Genomic DNA, 25,415 nt, shown 5'->3' on the forward strand with positions numbered 1-25,415 from the left:
AGCATCTTTGGCTTCTTATGCAAAGCTCTGAGTTTATGTTTCCCTTTCTGGATCCATGTTAATCATCTGGGCCCTCACTAGGATGGCAACATGTCTCTTGGCAGAATTGCCTTTGAGAAGAACTTTCTCTTTGGCAGTGAGTGGAATTGCAGTTTTATTTTTGAGGCTTTTATGCTTCAGAAAAAGCAAAGGACTTAGAGGTTAGCTATATACCTCCCTATTGCCACTTCCTTCCTCCAAGCCACTGCTGTCACCCACATGGAACTGCCACACCCTCCTGACTCATCTCCCTGCTCCATTCCAAAATTTGTTCATGATGCTTCTAGCACAATTTCTTAAAAAGGCAATTCTGCTTATGCAATACCCCTTACAATTCCTCACGGTTCTGCACTAGGATAACATTGTGATATCTCAGCCTCCTCTCTAGGCTGGCTTCATTAGACCATAGACTCCCTTGGGGCTAAAACTATCTCTTATTTTTGGTCTATTCCAGGGTAGTAGGTACTCATTGACAGAATGAATGAATTGCTCTAGTTATTTGGGCTTCTCTAAAACTATTTCTGAAAGGTCTTCAGGGAGGGAGATTCTCCTATCACCTGAATTCCTGTGGCCAATTTTAGAAACCCTGACAGGACATTTAGCAGGATGTTCTGCAAAGGCAAAAGGGACCTGGCATTTACTGAGTCGTTACCACGCATCAGGTAATCCATGCCATGTTGTTTAATCCTTACAGCCAGGAAACTGAGATTCTCAAAGGTTGAGATATATGCCCAAGGGCACCCAGCTGATGAGGTGTGACAGTCTCAGGACTTGAGCCAAGGACTGACTCCAGAGTTAGTGCCCTTCCCCAACGTCGGGCTGCCTCTGTATGTGAAGTGCCTGCTGGTGCAGCTCCACGGTGCTCGCTGTCATCTTCTCTGTATGGCCTTTGTTTACTCAGACTTACTCTGACCTTGGCCACTGGAAATCTTTCCAGTTCATCTTCCCTTTAATATTAGATCCATTTAATATAAAATATAATTAACAATTATATTATATAATTAACATATTATGTAATTATATATTAAAATTATATGTAATAAATTAATTTGCATAATTAATATAATTTAATATTAGAAATTTTCTAATGCTTTCCTTTGTCGACCCATGCTGAAGATTTTAAATACCACATCGAGTGTCTAAACAGTTGTGTAGCTGCCACTGAAGTTATGCCATCAAAATGTTTTCTGCTGGTTTCTAGGTGTTGCAAAGATGTTGTCATTCATTAGTCCATCTGTCTATCTGTCCAATATAAAGGAAACTAGTATCTCCGTCACTATTCTAGCTAGTGAGGGTTTGAATATAACCAGTACATTGTCTTTTCCCTGGGAAGAACAGACACATAAATAGCCATGATATACTATATAAGAATCATGATCAAATATATATTGTGCTCTAATGTCAACCTTTCATGCATTTCCCAAGACATTTTTAAGTATTTACTAAGTAGAAATTTGACACATGGAAATTATATCAATGGAACATATTTGGGAAATATGACTCTAATGACAAAGTATCAGAGACAAATTGAATCTTCTGCTGGCAAATTGGTTCATGGATTGTTTCTGTTCTGTTTGGCCATGAATGTCTTCATAGAATGCTGCAATGCGACAATCTCCATCACCAAGATGTTCCTTTCCTGAAAATCAGCAGATTCTCTAACTGAAGGGCCAAATGTACTGCATTTTTGGTAAAATTAGAAACTGAAAGAACTTTTAAATTTTATTTAGTCTACTAGAATGTTTTGAGCATCTGGTCTGTTCCAACCCAACACTCAGGGACACTGGATGACCACGATGTGGCATTTGCTGGATGGAGCTGCCAATCTCTACAAACAAGAGACCAAGGATCATAAAAATAAAAAAAGAGAAGAAGGTGAAAAAAGAAGGGCTGAATGTGGGCTGAGCACATGAACTCGGCAACTTCAATGGTCACAATACTTTGTGAAATCAGAATTCCTGTCTATATCAAAAATTTTGTCAGCTTAACACATGTCATTTCCATTTTATCAATATTTCACCTTCCAACCCTGTCATTTTTTCTGTGCTTATTTTGAAAGCTGAGGAGATTGATTTGGATAGCCTTGAATTTATTGATTTGATGAAAACCAATCTAGACACGAGTCTGTTTTATTAAGCAATGAATGTGTAAGATCATGAATGCTTATGTTTATGTTTATAATTATATTAGCAAAGAATTGATATTCATGTGCTTTGGGACTGGTAAATAAGTCTTGCTTTTTGGTAGTTGCCTGCAAAATAGTGACACTCTTGGGTATTTGTGGTTTGAAGATAAATCTTATTTCTTGAGAGTTCTACCCCCCCACTTTTTTTTTCTTGGTGAAGAATAGCTTCAGGTCTTGTGGCCTTGAGAAATTATATTGTCTAACTTATTGTCTAACTTCATAAGCATGCAGCTATATTTTTCCTATCAAGTAGAGCTCAGGTATATGGGTTGTGGCTAGAAAAACAGATGCTCATGTATCGCTTAAAGAAATACTACCTTCAAAATGCCTGAGCCACAGGACAATATGCACATCTTACATGTACTTAAAAAAAAAAAAAAAAAAAAAAAACTAACCTATTTCCGAAAGATTTCAAGTTGTTTTATGGAAAGAAAATTTTCAGTGAAATAATTCTACAATCAGCATTAAAAGATTGGACAGCAAAATACAAGTTTAGATAGAAAATTCATACCAATAAGAAGGTTCCCCTTTCCTCCTGACATTGAGGTAGAGGAAGGGAGATCTGGTAAATTATAGCTCTCAGGATTAGATATGAGTCAGCAGCTGGAGCTACCTTGAAAAGGAATTATTCGCCCTGGCACATTTGTGTGACAGGGTGGGGGCCTGCAAAGGGAAAGTTACTTCTTGACCTACCACTTCTTTGTGGCTTCTCTGCAGATGCCCTATACCCTTCAGAGTCATATTTCCCAAATATGCTTTATTTTCAGTGATGCAAAAATTCGAGGAAGCTCCAGAGTCCAAGGTGATCTTCGATGCCAACACTCCTGTGGCTCTTAGGTCCCAAGTCTCTGGCTCTGAATTCCCACTGATGCAGTGCTTGGCAGGTAAGGGGCAGTGGGCGGCTGGGCATATGCAGCATGCTATAGAAATAAGCCCTGTGGACATTATCAGTACAAATCAAATCAACCCATTAAAGAATAATGAAACATACTTTGTCAAAAACACTATAAATCGACTGATTTCCAAAGTGAATATTCAATTTATAATTACATGGCAGAGTACAGTATATCTACGAATATGCCAAGATCTATGTTAAATTTTATGGAGCAGAAATGAACAAAATTAGGTAGGTTTGTCCAGGTTAGGATATAGATCTTCCTTTCTCAGCAGTGAGGCCTGAGTGGCGTAATAACAGTTGCTGTTTATTGAGGATGTATTTTCACATGGATTATTTCATAACCTTACAACCACCCATAAAGTAGCCACTGTTATCCTAAGTTACAGATGAGAAAAATAAGGCTTTAAGAATGTAAGTTTGGGCGGTGCCTATGGCTCAAAGGAGTAGGGTGCCAGACTGATATACCAGAGGTGGTGGGTTCAAACCCAGCCCTGGTCAAAAACTGCCAAAAAAAAAAAAGAATATAAGTGACTTGTTTGGTGACATAGACCTAGCAAGTGTCAGAACTTAATTCAAACCCAGACGACAGATGTCAAAGCCTACAGCCTTAACCATTACATTATGTGTCTCTCAGTAACCACATGTGGCTTAGTTATTAAGTGATTAACACTCTGACTATGAATTTGGATCTCTGCTCTAGTTATGATGAACTTACACTACTGTTTGTGTCACACACAGTTCAAGGCATGAAGTAGAAGCTGAAATAAAGGTGTTTGCAGAATGAAAGATATTTTCAGGAATGGGAAGAATAGAACCAAGGCAGGAACCAGCACCAAGCCAGCACACTTGGCGCATGGGGACGGCAGTTCTTTGTCTTGATAGGAGCATCGTACACACCAAGGTGTACACACATACACTATGGACGCAGCTTAAGTTAGAAGGGCAAACTGATGAGGTGGAAAGAAAAGGAGGATGCAAATCCTGGGAGCTGAGGCACGCAGGGAAATGGGCCCGTTTGTTAGTGTGAGGAGATGGTTTCACCAACTGGGCCAAACTCAGTATTAAAAGTATGCCGAGTGGAAATGGGTAACAGTTTGAGAAAGACAGCCTTGTCAGGGAGGCCTAGTAAGATGGTTCCCTATCAGATAAGTGAGACACTGGCATTCCACGGCAGGTGGCATTTCTAACTCTGGGTGAGTGAACAGACTAAGCTGTGCCTCAGTTTCCTTGTCTCTGAGATGGGGATCAATGATTCAGTACACAGAAGTGCTTAACACAGCATGTGGTTCGGGGTATGTGCTCAGCAAATGCCTCCTACATGTGTGTTTTGTGTGTGCGCTCATACGCAGTGTGTGTGTTGAGTGTGCATTTCGTGTGCACTTGTGTATTTGTGGCTATATGTATTTGTGTGTGTGTGTCTGTCAGAGGTCTGTGTATTTGAATGTATGTCTGTGTGTAGCTGTGTGTTTACATTTGGGTGTGGGGGGCAGGAGTTAGGGTATGTGCCTGTTCTGTCCCCAACACCACCTGAGAGACAGGTGGGTGACTGTCCCCCGGTGCTTGCAGATTGCGCAGCAGATGATGCCTGCAGCTTCCTCACCACGTCCACAGTGGGCTCAGAGTTCTCATGTGACTTCTACACGGGGACAAATGACAACGTTGTCTGCGTGGCTTCTGGTCAGGTGAGCTGAAAGAGCCGCCTGGCAGTCCTGCCTCTTGTCCATTCTGGGTCAGACATACTCTGATGAAATTGCCACCAAGGTGACCAGGGGGTGACGCGAATATTCCCTGTTGATCCCATTTCTTCAAAGTGATGGGACTTTGGGGAATTAAAGTCATAACAGGCAAGAGGCAGACCCAGGGCACAGCTGACGTAAGGAATATTCACCTGATTAATGAGCCAGAAAAGACCCTTGAGGGTGAGCACCTGTCGTGTGTCCCAGCGCTTACCTCATCAAGCACTTCAGGCACCAGACATGAGGGGGACATTGTTCAGAGCCCTAAAGACCATCTGCCCTTTGGTGTCCCAGGCCCCAGATTTCCTTTCCATTGTAGAAAAAAATATGATTATGGTTTAAAAAGAAATATTCTCCCAGCTCTCTCTCTGTAAGTGAGAGCTGGGAGAATATGGGCAATTTTATGTGATACCATCAAATTAGGATAAAAAGCATCCAGTGAAAAGTAGAAGTCTCTTTTCTTCTACTTTCTAGTCTTGTAAGTGCTCTCAAGTGTCCATTTGCTCTCTGGTTTATTACGGATTCTTTCAGAAAAGCTCTACGCATTTATAAGTGTGGTGTTGGCCTATTTACATGCTGTCATTTTATATGTGTATTCTTTTCTACTTTGGTTTTTCTCATGTTTATGTTTATGCATATTTTAAAACTTAACGTTATTCTTTTTACTGGAGCATACCAATCTATTCCACAGATGTATGTAATTCTGAAAGTTACATCCTGAAAGTCAAGGGCATGTAGATCTGTAGCAGCTTTGCAACATCCCCAAAACCATCACAGGGGCACTGCATGCCCCTATGTCTACATACTCACACGTGAAGGAGTGTTCACAAGCAGCATTCTGGAAAGGGTATGGAGGACGGATCCCCTACATTTCAGGGCTCTTGAGAGAAGAGGGAGGAGAGGGTTGGGGCTCAAATCCCAGCTGTACCACTTACTTGTTGCTATCAGCCCCTTGGTTCCTCAGATTCCCCATATAATGCAGGGGTGATAATAGTACCCCCCTCACAGGATTGTTTTGAGGACTGAGTAGGGCCCTATGCGGCAGAGCTCACGGGAGTTTCTGCTGCAGAGTAAATGCTCAGTGATCATGATTATAACCATGACCATGGCTATTAATATTATTGTCATCCCCCACCCCTAAAGTCAGCAGGAAATTCTATCGCAATCCTTATTAAGGCTCCACTCCAGAGCTCTGGCTTCTTGGTCCTCAAGCATTGGGGTGGGGGGCCTTGGTCACTGGTCATCAGTGATTGGTCACAGCCCAATGCTGAGGCCCATAGTCTCCGGAGCTGCCTTCAGCCTCCTTGGATCCTCTGCTTCTGGGCTGGGCTTGGGATGCTGAGAAGATTCTTTGCTGAGGAGGGAGCCCCATCACTTGTCCAGCCGTCTGAAGTCTTGCTGTCCTCTGTGCCACCAGGGCACGGCCACAGAAGGGGCAGGGACTTCTGCTACTCTGGACCCCATCTGAGTCCTTTTCAGGTCCTTAGAATCTCTCCTGCCTTTGTGCTCTCTAGGGCTCTCCCTTCCCTCCCAGGCCACCATCCCTTCAGTGAGCTCAGGCTTTCTGCAAGGCAAGAAGAGCTATTGCCTTCAAAGCCTTTGCTTTAGCTCAGGCCCTCTAAAATTCCCACAGCAAACTCAAAGTTTGGCAGCCATGATGGGGAGGGCAAAATTCTGGGTACAAAACAGAAATTGAAGCAGGCAAATTTGTCTCACCTTACCTGCACCACATGACTGTCAAAAATCAACCACAAAGATCCGGGGGTAGCCAGGAATGGCAATGTCTCCGGAAGTCTGACCCCATATCTCAAAGAACTTCTACCCAGATGCCTGTCAGGGAGAAACAACATGCTTACAAGGTCTTCCATAAGCTTGCTCCTGTCTTCCTTGTCAACTGTCCCTCATCACTGGCAGTCCATAAAGCACTGGACCTAGTTTTGAAAATGCCCATGAAATTCTGGGTCTGTGCCTGCTGGTCTCTGCTGCTCACATGTCTGTGTGCTCTGAAGAAGAGGGGAAATCACAGTGCGGGCGCCTCGTCTTACCTGCGCAGCCCTAGCGCCCAGCCATGCTCAGAGTTTGGGAAAACGTTTGTTGAGTTGAATTATTAAACATCACGGGGTGATAATGCAGCATCTCTCCATCACCAGGAACAAGGTGCCCTGGGGAACTCACAGGCCACCAGCTTTGGAAGTCTTAGGTGCCAGGTGAAAGTACGGCGCCGTGGCCAAGCTTCTCCAGCTGTGTATTTGAAAAAGGGTAAGTTGGTCAAGCTGTTCGGCTCGGGGCCTCTGTGGGTCACCTGGTCATGTGTGCAGCAGGGCGCGTTGGGAAGGGCAGACTGCCACCGTCCCTACCCGTGCCCTGAGCCTGGCTTCCCTCTTGGCATCCTTTGGCAGGTCTGGCACAGCTCCCTCACAGACAGGCAGTCATCTCCCTGGTGGCTGCAAAGGGCTTTACACATCATTTTCATTTGTGTCATCAGATTTGATGCTCATCACAATCTGGCCAGGGCTGGGAGCCTCATTCTCCAGGCCAGGACCTAAATGGCAGAGCAGACACCATGCCAATAGGTTGAGGGTCAGGGCAGAACCCAGCTGTGTCTGCCTGTGTGTTCCCAGCAGCCTGTGACTTGGGCGCATCCCTCCTGGGTCTTCTGACTCAGGAGCCTCTCCTCCCTCTGTGATCACGGTCCTCTCTGGACGCTGTCAGATCTGTTCCTCATACCAAATCAGACAGACTATGTAAAATGCAGCTCCTGAGTCAGCGAATCGTCGGGCTAGGCCATGAGCCTGCATGTCTAATAACTCCCAGAGGAGGCCTGTGCTGCTGGGCCAGGGACCATACTTTGAGTAGCAAGATAGGATAGATTTTATACTTCACAGCTCACTTTCCGGTTCATCCTTCCATTTCACCCTCATGGAAACTCTTGGATGAGAGTAGAAGGGGATCTCCTTCCCCATTTCACACAGAAGGACATGGTCTGGGCTGCCAGGAGCATGGGCGAGAAGGGGGCTCTCCCCGAATCCCGAGCCCTGTGTTCCTCAGCCCTGCACTGCTCACCTCTTGCCTCCTCTCCCTCAGGGCCGGCCAAGAGTCTCCAGCAACACAGCACCTTGAGCGCTGGCGTGCAGCTGGGCTAAGGGCTGTGACTGAGGCTCTTCCCACTGTCACTGCTCTCTGGCCCTGGCATCACAGAGGTTAAGGGCTTAAGAGCCAGGAATCAGAGCCCACCTGCCCGGGTTAAACCCCAGTTCTGCCACACACTAGCTGTGTGGTCTTGGGCACGTTCCTTGACACTTTAGGCATCTGGTTCCTCAGTAAAACAGGAGTCTTAAGTAGGCCCAAGTTATTGGCTGCTTGGAATGAGGAGATGCAGGTGAAGCTCCTGGTGCAGTGCTGTGTGTGTGAGGGCCTGACAGGTGTAGTACAGTCCTGTGCTGTCTTCTTGCTGACTATGGCTGTGAACCTGAAGACAGCCTAAGGGGCTTGAGCTGGGAGTTGGAGGCTGGAAAGAAGGGGAGTGCAGTGTCATTCTCTGAGGTCCATAATTCAGGGCAGGTGCCTGGGGCTCCCGCACCTTCATACTGGTGGTGGGGACAGCTGGCAGCAAGCAGAGACTATGCCAGGCCCGAAGCTGCATCTGACCTTGGTAGTAATCTTCAGTCCACGGCAGGGACAAATGTTTGTGGGCTTTTTCCCTCCAGTCCTTTTTTTTTGTATAAGGCCTCTATCCTGACTTAGAAGAGAGTTTGCCTGGGAGGTTGGAGCCTGGCAGAGCTTGGATTTCTCTCATCTGTGATCAGGGTCACTAGGATTTCTGCCCCAGGGTTTATCCCAATTACCTTCACTATCCATTTTTAAAAAATAACAAAACATAGGGTTTATTGTCTCAAAACAAAAAAACAAAATAGAGCACAACTCCTAAAAAAAAACCTCTTTAAAACCATAACTTGGCCTTTTATGACATTTTATAAAATGCAATTGTATTTCTTTTTAAGTGTTTGTTATTTTTAATTTTTCTTCCTCATCTTTTAAAAGTTTATTCTTTGCTGGAAGATTGCAAAGGAAATTGGAAAATTTCCTTGTTGCCAAGCTAAATCAAGGGCAGAACTACGTCTTGCCTTTTCTTTGTTTGGTTTTGGTTTTTGTACTTTAAGCGGGAGATGTACAAACACAGCCGTCTGGCTCCAGGGTGGAGTGGAGTAAGCTGCTTTGGCTTCGCGCCCGGCCCCCTCTTCCCCGCTCTGACCCTGATCAGGAACCACCTCTTCCTTTCACTCAAAGCTCAGTCTCTCTTCTGTAAAATGGGAATAACATGTCACAACTGAGGAGGAAAGGACATCATTGGTGAAAATCTCCTGTGCAGTCCTTTGCTTCTGGTAGGCAGCTAACCATGTCCATTCATACCGCTGATCATTAGTGACCTGGAAGGTGGGACTTACGGAAGGGCCAGAGAGACTCAGAGCTTGATCTCTCATCAATACCGGCTTCTGCCCATGGCCACTTAATATCTGGGGGTCTTAAATGTGGGGGAAGAGCTGTGCTGTCTTTCAGAACCAAAGGGCATCAATGCCTGGAGGCTTTCAAAATCTCATTCTGTTGCCCAGGTGCCTAGAATGTCGTGGCATCGATCTAGCTCATAACAACCTCAAACTCTAGGCTCAAGCAATCCTCCGATCTCAGCCTCCCGAATAGCTGGGACTATAGGCTTCTGCCATAATGCCTGGCTAATTTTTTCTATTTTTAGTAGAGATGGTGTCTCACTATTTCTTAGGCTGGTCTCAAACTCCTGAGCTCAAGCAATCCTCCCACCTTGGCCTCCCAGAGTGTTAGGCTTACTCTGGCCTCCCAGAGTGTCATGAGCCAAGGCACCCAGCCTTGCCTTGAATTTCTCAGAAATCCTCTAGCACAGTCCCTCACCTTACAAGTGAGGCCTACAAAGAGGAACCATCTTGCTCCCCATGACTTCCAGGTGGAACCTCCCCTGACTCTGTCAGACCTCCCTTCCCTGTGGCCCTGTCTGGACCTGAGAAGGGCATCTCAGTGCTAGGACAGCCCGGAGTAGTTACTGAGGATAAGCAGTTACAGGATAAGCACTTTTGTAGACTCTGCAGATGCAGCTGTGAACAAAACAGACAGAACAAGTGGTAGAGGGATTGACCAGCAATAAAATCATTTCAGAGGGTGGTACATGCTCAGATGAAATGGATAGGACAGTGGGATAAAGGTATACATGAGCTGCCCAGGATGGTCAGGGATGGAACACCAGACAGCATATTGGAGTTAAGACCTGAAGGATGGGAGGCCCCCTCACCACACAGAGGTCTAGGAGAGGTGGTCTGGTCCTCTGTGCACCTTCTGTGTGAAGGACGTCAGGTGAGCTGAGTCGGGACCTAGACTCCAGGGCAGCACGCCCAGGAAGACAACCTGCAGCACTGGAACTCATCTGTATGTTTGTGCTGTCCACGGTCTAATCCCTTCTATGATTTAACACTTGGCCCTCACTGGCTGTGGCAACATTAACTTTGATCAGTTGAAATTGATACTTCATAGTCACACACAGCTAGTGACTGCTGCATCAGACGTCAGAGAAGAGCTCCAGGGAATCCCACACTGGCAGAGGAGGCAGACAGTATCTCAGGTAGCTTTAACACAGGCGAAGGTGTGGCAGAGCCTTTAGGGTATGCCCACAATCAAGGGAGGGAGAGATTAATTCTGGCTGCCAAAATCCAGTGATGGACACTTCACTGGGCATTGGTGAAGGCTGGGTCGGGGCCTTGCCCGGCATAGTTGAGGGCATTCCCAGCAGAGCTGAGAGGGAGAAGATGTGGCTTTTTGGAGACATGTAAAGCATCTGTAGGGCATAACTAAGTGCCAGGCTTATTGCTCAGCCTGTTTAAATACATGTCTATTTTTAAAATCTGTTCAATTTCTATAAGGGTTACTTATTATCATCTCCATTGTACAGATGAGGAAACTGAGACTCTGAGGAAATAGGAACTTGCTAGGCAGGGGTGTTGCTGGGGTCTGCACACAGCGCTGTAAGTTTGTGCTCTTGGGTCGCACATGTAAGCCTCACCATGACTTGCAGGGGTGAGAGTCAGTTAAGACCTGGCGAACAGCCGGGCTGACAGGAGGTCAGGGTGATGGAGGCCTCTGTGTCCCTTCCACCGCCCACCAGCCATGAACATCTAGGCAAAATGTTTCTTGTGCTAAGACCCTTTTCCTTCAAATGTATAATGGGCATAAGGATAGGGCAGACATTTTGGCTCTAGTGCAACATATACTCGTGTACATACATATCTCTAAAAAGTTTCGTGTTTGTGAAATGATGCTGTAAAAATAACAGAATGATAGGAAAACTAGACTTAGAGACAGACAAAACCCAAACTATGCCACTTTTAATCAGAGGGTTGGAAAAAACAATAACAACCCTGCTTAAAATGCCAGAATGGTTTTTAAAAAGGCACGTTGAATTCATAATAAACGTAAAAGGGCGAGGTAGCCGACCGCAGACAGTGTGAAGAGGGACAGGGGCTGTTGGATCATGGGGACAAGGGCTGGCCAGACAAAGTGAAGGAAATCCTGCAATCATCACTTTGAAGGCTGAGCCAAGGGGCCCGTCTGAGGCAGGAAGAAGAAAGTGGGTGATGGGCATGTGGACAGCCCTGGGTTGCTCCACAGCCTGCTGTGTCCAGCTGTTATGTCCAGCTGCGTTTGTCCCCACTGCATTGCTCTGTTGATGTTTTGTGGTACGAGGCAATGACATGCTGGAAAAACGTAGATTGAGCAACCAGTGTGACTTGAGCATCACAACGGCTGAGCTTCCCTCTCTGCCACGTGTGTGCACTAACTTGTGTAACAGAAGTGCACGTGATCACAGAGTGGGGCAGTGAAACCTGAGCGAGGTGATGCAGAGGAAGCATGTGTGGCACTGTGTACACATTGAGCTCAACAAATGTTTGCCAGCAATAATGCAGATAATAATACATGCCAGTTTTCCCCATGTGCCCTTTGGGCTCTCAGAGGTATGAAGGGTGTTTGTCCAGATCCATTGGTTTAGGGGACCACAGACTTGGCCTCCCCACCCTCTCCACGCACAGGCACGTCCAGAAGTTTCATGGCTCCATGTCTTGTCTGGGACCACACACTGTCCAACCACAGTCAGAGCTAATTTAATAGACTCTTCTATGAAGTCAATAAACCCTGTTCAACTCTGCCATGTTTTGAGGCCTCTAAAAAATTTTTCTCTGCCTTTTTCTCAGGCCAAGAATTCACTATGACACTTCAGAAGAGCTTTGAACCAACTGGTTTCCAAAACATGCTTTCCGGATTGTATAGCCCTGTTGCATTCTCAGGGGCCAATCTGACCGACACCCACCTCTTCTGTCTTCTTGAATGCGACCATGATCCGTGCTGTGATGGCTTTGTCCTCACGCAGATCCCAGGAGGTAATGCTGACAGTGAGGGCCCGGGCTGAACAAGGGATGGGGACATGCTGGGATGCAGAGGCCAGGTTGCCTGACCCTCTTACCTGCCACACACTGTGCTGGCCACTTCACATCATGATACTGGTTTATTCCTTACTGTTGTCTTCAGGGGAGGTAAATAGCTAAACTGAGGCTCAGGGAATTCTGATCATTGCTCATGGTCATACAGCTTGCAAAGTGACAGACCTCCAGGTGTGTCTTCTGCAGCATCTCACTGCCACCTGTGCAGCCTGGACTGGGCACATTTGTTCAAAAAATGTGAGCTCATTCCTCTTCCTCTTGCCCATGGTCATTCATTCAGTGATAATCTATTAAGTGCCCACTGTATGCCAGGCCCTGTGAACAAGGGGATTGTCATTTTCAATAGTCCCTCAGCTGTGGGATGTGCTTCTGCTTCTAGAAATATATCCATGTGCACAGCAATGTAGCCTAGTGGCTCAGGAGGGACTTCGATATCATGGACCTGGGTTCTAGTCACTGCTTTGTCACTTTCTGGCTGTATAATCTTGGGCAAGTTGCTTAACCTAAGGTGCAGTTCCCTTGTTCATAAAATGGAGATAACAATACTTCCTATTTGCTTGTTATGAAGATAATGAGTGTAAAATGCAGGACACAGATTTGGCTCCTGGTTTGCTAACAGAGGAACTTTATTCTGCTATGAGAAACAGTCCTACTGTAACCAACTATGGGACTAGTAACATTATGCTTACAGAGAATTCTAAAGATTAATAGAAAACCTCATGATAGTGTGATCTATCATGTTATGGCCCACACTTGTTACCATATATGGGCAGTCCAATGCCCTGCGTTTCAGGAACAGATAAAAGGGCCTTCGGGTCCATAGGGAAAGGCAGGGTACACCGTGACAGGGTCATGGCCTTCCCTTCTTTCTTCATCCCTGATGTCATTCAGCAAATGGACTTGGGGCCCCACTCGGCACCAGGCTTGATTAACGAGCATATGATGGAAGATGCCCTAAGCAAGGAGAGACCATAAAGCTTTAGAGGGAGACCCTAAGGGGACTCAGTGGTCAGGAAGGCTTTCCAGAAGAGGAGGGATGCGGGCCAGGCTTATGGGATAAGCGGTATTCTAAAGATAGAGAGGAGGAGGAGTCGGGTCTGCAGCGGGCATCTGTGTGAGCTGAGCTGGAGGCAGAGACAGACACCCATGTGCTATGATGGGGACACTGGGCTGCTCACAAGTCAGGTGTTTCCTGGTGTCATTCCCAGGGTTACAGCCACCTCTAGCATCTACCCACCACCACCTTCAGGCTTACAGTAAAAAGGGCCTTCCTCTTACAACTAGCCCTGAGGGCTGGGTGCCAGCACCCACTGCCTCCCCCTCTCAGGGGTGTACTCCCTTCTCCCTTCTTTCCTGCTTCCCACTTAGCAGCCCAGAGCCCTCCTGGCTGTCCACTCTGAGCCTTGCTCCTTACCACACAGCCTTGACCTCTATCTTCCCTCGAGCATCCCTCCTTCCCCACCACAGCCAGACCCTGCAAACTGAACCCCCCAAAAATCTCCCACCCAGCTCTTTGGTCACCAGATGACCCTTCTGACCCCTTTTAGCCTGGTTGCCTCTGGCAGGTGACACCACTGCCCTCTGCTTACTTCTCCCAATGCTGTCCTCTCCTGACCTCCAAGATGTCCTCTTGCTCCCTGGGATCCCTCCCCTTCCCCTTCAGCTTCTCAAACACTTCTCAGTATCTAAATCCTCACACACTGCTACAGCAGGGCCTGGTTCACCCCTGGTGGGTCCTATTTGCCCCTCGTGGGTCCTGCTCACCCCTCGTGGGTCTCTACTTTGTCTGAGACCTCTTGGGAGAGGTCTACATCCCTATACCCATCTGCTGTCTGGATATATCCTCCTTGATGGCAACATGTCTCTGAATTAATGAGTAGTTTGTGCCCTAAATGAACCCACCCCGGGGAAGGGCACTGCGCCTCCAGCCCTGCTTCCCTTCTGCCAGTTCGTCACTCCAACTCTGTGTTGCCACCTTCTTATCATATTTGAGGTCAAGGCTTCCTCCATCCCCACTGCTGCTGCCTGTATTTAGGCCTGTGTTATTTTTGATTGGTCTTGGTGCTGGTCTCTAACTGCTCTTGTATTATTAGCCCTGCCCCCCCCACCCCCACCTGCCTGGAGTCCCCATGTTTCATGTCATCCCGCTCCTGACTTCCTGCTCTTGGAATGATATCAAGTCCCTTCTCTTAATATCCAAGTCCACATGTTCATCTCCCTGATGGATTAAAACTCCCCAGGCTGTGAAACAGCCACTTGTCCTCACCTTTAGGAGAGCCATGCAGACTTTAGTGCAGAGGAATGTTGGTGAATCAGGAGGATCCCAGGGTAACTTCCAGCTGGGTCTCTGAGCGGAGCAGGACTCAGCCTCCTGACTCATGGCACAGGGGCCTGCGCTCTGCTTCCCTGCCTTCCCACCTCCTCTCAGGTCCTGGGAGAGGGAAGGATGCTTGTTAATCACTACACTCTGAGAACAAGTTACATATTACTTTGAAAACTATAAAGAGTTTTCCCTATCCAGAGAGGTGAACCAAGATTTCCTTAAATCTTGCCCAATGTGTAGGTTTAAACTAGGTAAAGGAAGAGGGTAACTGATGCTAGGTAGAGGGAGCAGCCCACGCAGAGGCTCTGGGGGAGGAGGGCTGAAGGAGCAGGAGGAGCTGAGATGGCGGTGGGCCGGGGCAAGGAGAGCCAGGTGGGAGACTTGACAATGGAGGACAGGCATGGAGCCAGTGAACATTTCAAGCAGGGAAGTGTCATGATCAGTTTTGAGTTTTGGAAGGAACGGTCTGGCTTAGCTATGGAGAATGTCATGGGTGAGGGTTAGAGAGACATAGAGACCAGCTGGGAACCACTGAGGTGGCCCAGAAAGGAGAGGGTGGTGGCCAGGGCTAGGGTGATCATGGTGGGGAGGAGGAAAAAGAGGAATGGGGTGAAGGAAGAGGTGTCAAAGGTTATTCTTGGATATCTTCTTGTTTGCCTGGTTTAGTGGTCTAGGTCCTGTGGTGGGTAATGGAAGATCTCATATGTCAGATTAGGTGAGGGCAGATGGAGATTTAGGAAGGTCATGAGTCCATTTGGGACATGCTATGTTTAAAGTACTTTTGAGACATCCGCAAAATGCCAGCTGAGCTTTTGGATACAAAGATCCAGAGCTCAGAAGGGAAGTCTGGGTGGGAGATACAAATGTGTGAATGACCAGCATCAAGATGGTATCAGAAGGTGTAGGTGTGTGTGTGAGGTTCCTGAGAAGACGGTGCAGGTGGAAAGAGAATGGGGGATGGGGCTCATCACGTGTGCAAAGAGGAGGAGGAACGGCAGCCAGGCGGGGAGGGGGACACCCAGGAGACTGTCATCTCCCTGAAACCAAAAGGTGAGAGAGGGCTGGGCGGTGAAGAAGTCATCTGCAGTCTCATTGCTGCCAAGGGTTCAAACAAGGTGATCAGGGGAAAATGCTGAGTTTAGATCCCTGTGGCCAGTGGTTGCTAACACGAGAATGTTCTGTTGGAGTGATGGGCAGGAACTCAGATTAAAGCAAATTGGTTTTTAAACAGCTTTCTAAGTTTAATTCTCCATGATCAAGTGATGTGGATGAATGTGAGTACTTAGGCAGGGAAACACGTGTTGTACACACACAGGCACACAGGCAGCATCTACACATACACACCTCTGTTTAGAACACTGGATTTCAAATCCAGGACTTGTTCTTTGAACTAAATGTGTTTCCTGAGGACACGATGGTTTGCTCAGTTACTCACCAGACCATGAGCCTTTTCAAGTTGGAAAGGGTGACTTCATTTTCCTTAGGATTATGTATGGAAGAATTATTCTGTTCCATGGAGCAGTAAACCCACAAAACCCTGGCCTGCAGCTCACTCGCCTCTCTCTCCAAGTTCAACCTGTGATCTATGAATTATGTTGAGCTGAGCAACCACCTGGCAGCGCTGAAAGTTAAGCCTTCTTTGAACACCCGTGAAGTGTCAGGCAGATGTTTACCCCACTCTTGTCCAATGGGCAGATATGAAGTTTATTTTTGTTAGCTAAATATAAGGGTACATGGAATTTGGTTACATTGTGTTTGTTCAGTAAAGTCCAAGTTGTAGTTGAGCCCCTCACCCAGGAGGTGTCCCATATACCTTACATTGTGCCCCCAGGTTTGGAGTTTTATGAAGCTTTGGCAGGATCTGCTGATGACCAGGAACAGAATCCTGCTACCTCCTTCACGGCAATCTGGAAAGTCATTTAACTCTGGTAGCCTCCCTCTCTTCCCCTGCCTCCCGCCACCCCTTCCAGCCGCTCTGACTCTGCCTGCGCCAGCCTCCAGCCCCTAAATGGCTTTGCTTCCAAGGAATTCATGAGGCTTCTGAACCTTCATTTCAGTTGAGGCTGCTTAGAAGGGCTCAGAGGGCTTTGTGTGGCCTAAGGGTCACCTGGGTGTGACTGGAGCTGGCAGTGTGTGACCAGTAAAGTGACTTCCAGCTCCTCCCTGACCCCCTCCCAGGCACAGACTTCTCTGGCACTAGCTGTAGAAGAAAGCTGCAATGGTTGCTCTCTGAGACCTGAGTGCAGAGGGGAAGATGCACCCTGCCTCATGTTTAATTCTGTCCTCCAGCTGTGAGAGGGCCAGACCACAGAGCTCAGGCTTCCTCAAGCTCCTGCCGGCTCTGACTGTACCCTGTGCTGGTCCTGCCCTTGGCCTCCATGGCTGGCTTGGTCTGCACCTTGCTGGGACTTTTGCTGCCTGCTGGCCATTCCATGCTTTCTCAGCACCTGGAAAAACCACTCTCCTTGTCTTGCCTCAGTTTCCCCATCTGTGAAGTGTGGTGGTCTAACTAGGTCAGTGATTGTCTGTGGTGCTGCCACCCCCCATATGTGCTGCCTACCAAGACAGAAACTCTGTGGTCTGTACCTAGAAATGAGCATTTTCAAACGTCTCTTATATTTTTGAAATCATCCATCAGTCTAATAAAACTCTGGTTTGGGAACCATCACATTGGATGACCTCAAAGGCCATTTATTTTTTTTTTTTTTAAATAGAGAGATGTTGCTGGCTTTCAACTACTGTAATTTGAGAGTGGCTAGTACAAGAGAAAAGGACAAAATGTGAAATCTCTGAGCCAGACATCCATGAGTCACATATTCTGGTGAAATGGTTGGAGCTATATCCAGACCTGGACATAAATTAGGATATGAGAAGGGATGAAGTAGGAGTTGTGGGTTGTGGGGTGATGTATTTCCCTTTTTTTTCTTGCAAGAGTCTGAACAACTATACAACCTATAAACATTATTTATCTAAATGATTTATCAATTATTTAATTTGCAGGGCTGAGTAAACTTGGTCAATTTACTTAACATACTTGAGGCTCAGTTTGCTCATCAGTAAAATGGAGATAACCTTTGTTTGGATCACTTCACATTTGTATACCTCTATCAAAACCTCACATGCACCCTGTAAAGACATACAGCCGCTATGTACCAATAATTTAAAAAATGGAGATAGTAACGTCATAAGAATTAAGGAAATGAATATCCTCAAGGCACTTGCTATAGTGGCTGGCATGTAGCAGACCTCAAAAATGTTTGAGCTACGTGAAATTATCCAACTAAAATCACTGGCATATGCTATTAACTTGAAAGAAGGTGTTCCTGATGCTGAACAAAGTGATAAATGGAGGGCAGCTTTTTAAAATTCAGAGTTGGAGGACATCTTGTGACAAGATAGTTCAATGTCTCCCCTGGTCTCAGAGTCCACTCTACATGGTCATTTGGGCACACAGGGGAAGTTTATGTCATAGGTGTGCAGGTCTTAGGTTGTAATAGTTTCTTAACTTTGAATCTAAATACTTTCTCTGAGTCCCTGCAAGGTGGGTCTCGTGTGTGTGCATGTGCACATGAGTGCCTGGGAGGGAAAGAAACAGAAAAAGAAAGAGAGAGAGAAAATGAAGGAGGAGGAGGAGAGGAAAATCCATCATCATCATCAGCAGCTCACAGAGATCTGTGACGGGTGGGGTGGAACTGGTGCCTGAGGAATCTGGGGACATTGAAGGGCTGTTGTTGCTGACAGCCTGTGAAGAAGAGGCTCTAATGGAGAGGAAAAGGTCAGCGGCCACGGTGATCCCTCCCTGGGAATTTGCCAGTAACACAGCTACAGCACTGTCAGGGAAGACTGTCCCAATTTAAAACCAGGCTCTTGAGTTCCACTGTCCTTGTGCTGTCCTGAGGTGTTTTCATCGTCCCCATCCACAGGCTCTCAGGGTACAGAGTGGGTCTGCAGGGCCCTGCTGGTTCCCCTCCCATGACTGGTCCTCCCCAATCCCTCCACAGGTCCCATTCTCTGTGGGCTGCTGAGCAATCCTGACGTCCTGCTTTGCAATATGGAAGACTGGAGGGACTCCGCTGAGGCCCAAGCCAGCGCCATGTGTCCTGGTGTGATGTACAACCAAGAGAGCCTCCAGGTGACTTTGCGTCTGGGAGGCCAGGAGTTCACCAAGAGTAAGTCTCTGCCTTTCGTCTGGATTCCTTCAAAGTTATCTTCCCCACCAGCGAGACCCTCCTGGTGGAAATGGTGCATAGGGCTTGCTGAGTCAGGCACCTCTGAGGCCTTGATCCTATACACAGGAATCTTCAACACGAGGCTTCCAGGGGGCGCGCCCTTTATCACGCCCACTTCAGAGTAAGGTGATCTCTCCAGGTCTCAGAGCTGGTGAATAGGAGGGCTGAGATCTGGAAGCAGGTGTTGTGGTTCCCAAACTGCCGTTCTTCCTTGCCCTCCTGCCGTGGTGCTTGTGGGTGAGACACGAGAAAGACTTAGCAGACCTCCCATGTAGAGTGTTAAGAGTAGATACTATTATTGTCATTATTCTTTAAATTCATCACTGTTCTTTGTCATATTTTAAAACTGGACTGAGTTTCATTAATTTCTGGATTCACACCATTGGGCATAAAACCTGGCATGGCAAATATACTTATCTACAGAGTACATGGTTACTAAAGCCTGGAAAAATATCGCAGAATTTGGTGGAATTCCATGAGGCTTAAATAGTTTCTTTAGGGATAAATAACATCAAATAGCTTATTTGTATGCTGGATAGTAAACATATGGTATTCATTAACTCTGAGAAGTAGCCCAGGGTGAACACAGGCATTGCAAGAAAGACATATGATAGATTCATGGGCAATAAATCCAGAGTGATTTGCTTAACCCAGAGCATGTGCTTGGGGTGTGCCCAAAAAGTGAACATTGTGCCCTTGTCTGGCCTCCTGGAAAAGGAATGATTACTGAAAGACTTTTGAAGGTTTTAGGGTTTTTTTTTAGTACCTGGTATATGTGTGTGTGTGTGTGTGTGTGTGTGTATTGTGGGGTGTAAGAGTGGTGTCCTATGTTGAGGATTTTAGATAGCCTGAAGTATATTCTTGATATTCTAAAGTGGAGGTTCCCTCATACACAAACTGATCAGGAAGCTAGCTTTAACTGAGGAAAATAAGGCACAAATCTGTCCTTTCCAAATTAAGAGCCCAGCCTTGAAGAACAATTAACCCATAGAAGAGAAATACAGTGGTTTAAATTCTCACTCAAGTGTGAATAGCTGATAGATATGCCTTTCTACAACTGATGTTGATGGAAGGAATGAGGAGGAGGATCGCGGGGATACGAGCTCCTGCAGCAGAGGGAATAGGAAGGACTGAAAGAGCACAGGGAAGGGCTAGGGACAAGAAAGATAAACTCTGTCCTTGCAAATATGCTTAAGGCTTGGCCTCTTTGTTCCCACCTAACGATTATGGATTATGGATAGATGGTGTTCAGATTCAGACTTTGGAATCTGACCCCAGGATTCAATCCCAGCGTGAGTGCATCCTCACTGTCTTTTCCGGCTGCCCCATTATAAAGTGAGAACTCTGACTGTAAGTGTGCTTGGGAGGATTAGACAAGGACGCAGCAGGAGGATGGTACTGGCATAAGCAGGCACCCAGTCTGAGGTTTAAAATTCTCAGAGCTCAGTCCCTCTCTTTCCCCTTGCTCTGTGACCTTATCCAAGTCACTCAGCCATCCTGAGCCTCCGGGTCTCCTGTAAAATGGAGGCACGTATTACATATTACTGAGTGAAGTGCTGGCATCCTCTGCAGGCCGCAGTGTAAGGACTTGTTCCCTGGTCCCTGATCTGCCAACGGTACACCCAACAGAGGCACTCAATAGGGCCTCTGAGTTTGGACATCTGCTTTGTTAATCAGCTCCTTGGTACTGCCAGGATCTTGCTCCACAGCTGGCCTGGTTAACCAAGAGTTAGCATTTTCTTATAAAGCATAAGTGAATTTATTGTTAGGAGTGGGGAATTACAACCCAGCAGAATACTCTAAATTCAAGTACTAAGCATGTTGATTACCTGTATTATACTATATGAAGTTTGCTCATGTGCACCAGCTCAATTGATCCCTCTGACGATCTGGTGAGCCAGCTGGTTGCATCACAGTTCTACCTATGAGGGTGAAGTTTGGGGCTGTGACATGGCATACTTCTAGGAATGACCTTCAGCTTTGGAGGCCAGAGCTGTCCACCCATCTCTCAGGGCCACAGTCTGCTTTCATGGCTGGATGCTTCTAGTATAATTTACTAGAAGCATAAAGTGTTTCAAGATTGACATGATACCTGCAAATTAAGGAGTCTCCAATAAGGAATAGTTTTACTCCTAAGATCTCTTTAGGGCCTGCTGTACTCCAGATGGTGACCTTAATGGTGGTTTACAGTATATTCTATGGCAAGAATTTCAAAGGGCTTTTGGGAGAAGAGACAGAATATTCAGGAAAGGTGTAGGGTCAACTGTGAGTTGTAGAGGTGAGCTGGGAAGTGTGTGAAAGCCGTAGGGTCAGCTATGAGTGGCAGAGGTGAGCTGGCAAGTGTGCATACACAGTGGCCAGAGCCCTAGTGCTCACCCCTTCTGCCCTCACATCCTGAATATCTACCAGGCAGGTGTGTGATGACCAGGCTGGTCTGGAGGACAAAGATGGGAAGAGTGGTTTCTGGTCTCAAGGAGTCACAGGCTAGTTGGGGTGACAGATGTGGAAACTGCCTCCTCTTTGCCCCTCTTAGCAGACTAATGGGATTGTAGAATGCACTAGCCCACAACAAACAGATACACAGAGGGCCTACAAGACACCTAGAGACCCTTTTTATACATTTCAAAGATACAGTACTTTTTGCCAGGAGGTTTCTCTCTCCTGCCATGAGCAATGAGTGATGACTGAGAAGATGAGATTTCTGCCCAGCCCTTGCACCTAAGTCAGTGGGTGTTCTCAAGTTGGAGCCCACCAAGGGCTGCACTCCAGATTTCCCATGAGCATGTCAGAGAATTTGAGACTATTGGGTGTTGGCTGGATCGAACCTGCTATCTCTAAGAGAAGTATCTTAGAAAGCTGTGGGACTGCATATGGCTAGTTTCTGACAATATCTCCACGTGCAAATGGATGAAAAACAGACAGATTAAGTGTCCATTAATCCCATAAGGACTTAAAACTTGATAGGAAAAAAAAGGCTTTGGCAGAAATGCTACTGGGTTCATTCTGAATCCAAAAGGCTGAGTGTTGTTGAGCAACGGCAAGGCTCAGGCTGATGTGTGATGTTCCCTTTTTCAGAGACTGGCTTGTATCAGGGATTGTCATTATCTTGTGGTGCCAGGAGCTAGGTGGAGAAGCCTGTGATATATCTATGATACTCCTTGTAACCAGAAGACTCTACATTAGATATATGATGAATACCTTAAAATAGGATGGGCCGTTTGACTGTGACCCTACTAGTTACTTCCAGCTGCTGTCATGGGCTGTGTGCTGTCATGTGCTCAGCCCTATGCTTTGGGTCTTAGTTTGGATTCTCCCAGAACCAGGCATGAGATGAGGATTCAGATGTGTGTTTACTTAAGAAGGATGACGAATATAATAGACCTGTCAGGAAAGTGATACAGAGAAGGGAAAACACCACAAAAGGCTGGACTCTGGCCAGTTCCTCTTGATCCCATGAATCAGCACAAAACACCCTTCATAATGATCCCCAGCTGGGCCAGCCCTGTTCATTCACCAGGGCTCCAGAGTGCTTGGTTGAGCACTGCGGGAGGGTGGCCACCTCCTGGCCCATCCACCCCATCATGCTGCCTGGCAAGGGCATTGGTGGCTTCCTGCAGTTGCCCACAAAGAGCCTCAGCACTGACCAGCAGTTCCAATAGTAAATGTTACCTCCATTTATCCTCTAAGTCCTAGAGATAAACAGTATTTTCTCCATTTCCTGCAGGGGAGACGAGGCATAGAGACTCTGAGCTTACTTCCTTTCCTGAGTAGCAGAGCTCAGATTTCATTAACACAGTGATCACTAGCTCTGCTTCATGCTGGTGGGTGCAGATGTGGGGGATTAGAGTATTTGGCTCCCTTTAAGGAAGCTTACTGTCTGGTAGAGGAGGGAGGTAAACACAGCGAGCACCTTTTGGATGAGTGGCATTATGCTAGTATCACTGACAAGGAGCTCCCCCCGCCCCGCCAGGTGCTATCTGAAGGGCAGAACCTTAGGAGACCGTCTCTGCCTCTCACCATGTGCCTCCAGATGACGGGAGTCAAGCCTGGCCTAGCCAGACCTCCTGCAGCCACATTAGCAGTTCCAGACCTGCCTAAACCAAGCTGGAGGCTCATGACTGTTAGGTGATTCTTAGTAATGGTCGTCTGTGATGACTGGAACTCTCACAACTCACTGCTGGACTGTAATGAAAGTAAGTCTCTGAATTCTGCCGCATATCCAAGCAGTTACTAGCAAACAGGCTATCACACCCTGTCACTTGCTTGGTGAGCCCAATTCAGTCCCAGCTCTTTTAGGTATTCCAAGGGTAACTTGCTTGAAAGGTTTATTTAAGACAGAGCCAGTAATATCCGAAGAGCTGAGCTCAACTCACCTTTTCATCAAAATCTGAGGAAGAATCATTCACATGGTGACTAGTCACAGACAGGTTTTGACCTTGGGCTTAGGACTCTGCACATTCTTCCTGTGGGGGCAGGTGTGAGACTGGTACTTAATTAGCCAATCTGTGTGTTTTGAATGCTGCAATCTGACCAATAAATGTGTACTTATTTCTAGCATTCATTATGCTAATTAGCAAAGCCCAAAGAGTTAATTGGGAGAGGAGAGAACTGAGTTATCTGTGGCTCCCCATGGAGGGGGGCTCCAGGACAGCCCTCTTTAGAGACCCGTGACCACTCCCAGGGCAAGGTTTCCAGCTGAGGATCCTGCCCCTGCCAAGGGCATGGATGAAAACTAACCACCACTGCCACAACCTGTGATTTCCATGGAAGTATTATGTGGCAAATTAAGACCATTTTTATTGTTTCATGTCTTCAATTTAAATCCTTTATCTTGTGAGAGTAAGCAATCCCATTACTAGATATCTATCCAGAAGAAAAAAAATAATTTTACCATAGGGAATTTGCACTAGAATGTTTATCACAGCTCAGTCCACAATTGCTAAGACATCGAAACAACCCAAGTGCTCATTGACTCACAAATGGATTAATAAACTGTGGTGTATGCATACCATGGAATACTATTCAGCCATAAAAAGATGGAGACTTTACATCTTTTGTATTACCTGGTTGGAGTTGAAGCACATTCTTCTTAGTAAACTATCACAAGAATGGAAAAGGAAGTGTCCAAATGTACTCAACACTAATATGAAATGAAGAGATGAACAAGTACACACCCACAGGAGAGGAAAACACAGTTACATTCATGTGGGGGAAGGTGGAAAGAGGAAAAGGGGAAGAGAGAAGGGTATTGGTGAGCTCTCAGCTGAGGTGCGCAACGTGAGGGTATGTAGCAAATCCCCTGGGTGAAGGGCTCAACTACAACTTGAACTTTACCTTAGAAATGCCAATAATATAACCTAATCATTTGTACCTTCATATTAATCTGAAATAAAAAGATAAAAAGACACACAACAGCCATCCGCACTGAAGAATCAAGCTCCCTGCCTGCCTCCCCAGGTCTAAGAGTGCAGGTGTGGCTGCAGCCCTACTTGCAGGGAGCCTGGCCTGGGTGTGGCAGGGAAACGCTAACTCCATTACAGTGGAGGGAGTGGGAGAGATGCACAGGCGGTTATAGCTGGTATCACCCATCAGGCAAGAGGAGGAATAAGGCTGGCTTCACGTCTCGCATCTTCTCATCAGCAACAATGTTATACTGGGAATGTTTGGAGCATGGAGAGAAGGATCAGAAGTCTCCTTTAGGAAAACTGATTGGTGGTTAACCTTACGTGTGGGAGGCCAAAGATCCATGCTTACCTGGGAGGCCGTGGGTGTCACCGATAGCTTTGGCTCCCCATTCATTTCTCCCTGTGTTCACCTACATGCTACACACCAGTTCTGTGCCAGGAATTGTGCCAGGTCTGGGGAGGTAAAGCAGAACAAGGCCTATTACCAACCTGGAGGCTCAGAGCACATCCAAGGAGCTGGACATAACTGCCAGGTGTGTGATGAAAGAACAGTGTTCTTTGAGTACCACGTACATCCAGAGGAGGGGTGCATCGCCCAGACAGAGGGTTCATGGGAGCCTTCCAAAAGGAGGTGTGCAGAACCAACCCTTAAAGAATGAATAGAGTCAGGTCTCTGAGAAAAGCGTACTAGGCAGAGACGAAAGTATGGCAGTGCTGCAGAGGTCTGATGCCAAGCATTGGAGCTGGCAGGGTAAGGGTGGGGGCCTTGAAGCAGAGTTGGGCATGAGGCTGCTTAGCACTCAGGAACTAGATCAGCAGGAACTGAATTCTGAAGGTGATGTAGTTACGGAAGGCTGGAGGCAGGTTTACCTTTCAGGAAGCGTGCCTGGGGTGTTGTGGCTGGGGGATGGGAAGAAGCCAAGATCAAGGTGAGGGATTAATTAAAAGTCTAATGACATCAGGACACAGGGAAGGCCTGAGATAGATGGCTCAGGGGAGGGGATGGACTAAGAGCAGGTTAGGAGCCTGGTGGGATGCAGGGACTGATGGGTGGGAGGAGTAGAGGACAGCCGGCGAAGAGCTGGC

The 25,415-nt window shown here is 46.8% G+C and overlaps 1 protein-coding gene across 1 annotated transcript in view; it reads left to right on the plus strand.

Moving 5' to 3' along the window:
- The window catches only part of TG (thyroglobulin), a 231,284-nt gene that overhangs the window by 51,360 nt on the left and 154,509 nt on the right, over window positions 1–25,415 (plus strand). The window contains exons 23-27 of the mRNA XM_053558250.1: window positions 2,992–3,108; window positions 4,689–4,804; window positions 7,009–7,117; window positions 12,127–12,312; window positions 18,697–18,864. Of these exons, the coding sequence (XP_053414225.1) occupies window positions 2,992–3,108; window positions 4,689–4,804; window positions 7,009–7,117; window positions 12,127–12,312; window positions 18,697–18,864 (696 nt within the window). The remainder of the gene's footprint in view (window positions 1–2,991; window positions 3,109–4,688; window positions 4,805–7,008; window positions 7,118–12,126; window positions 12,313–18,696; window positions 18,865–25,415) is intronic.

This window comes from Nycticebus coucang, chromosome 13 (assembly GCF_027406575.1).
Source record: "Nycticebus coucang isolate mNycCou1 chromosome 13, mNycCou1.pri, whole genome shotgun sequence".
NCBI lineage: Eukaryota > Metazoa > Chordata > Mammalia > Primates > Lorisidae > Nycticebus > Nycticebus coucang.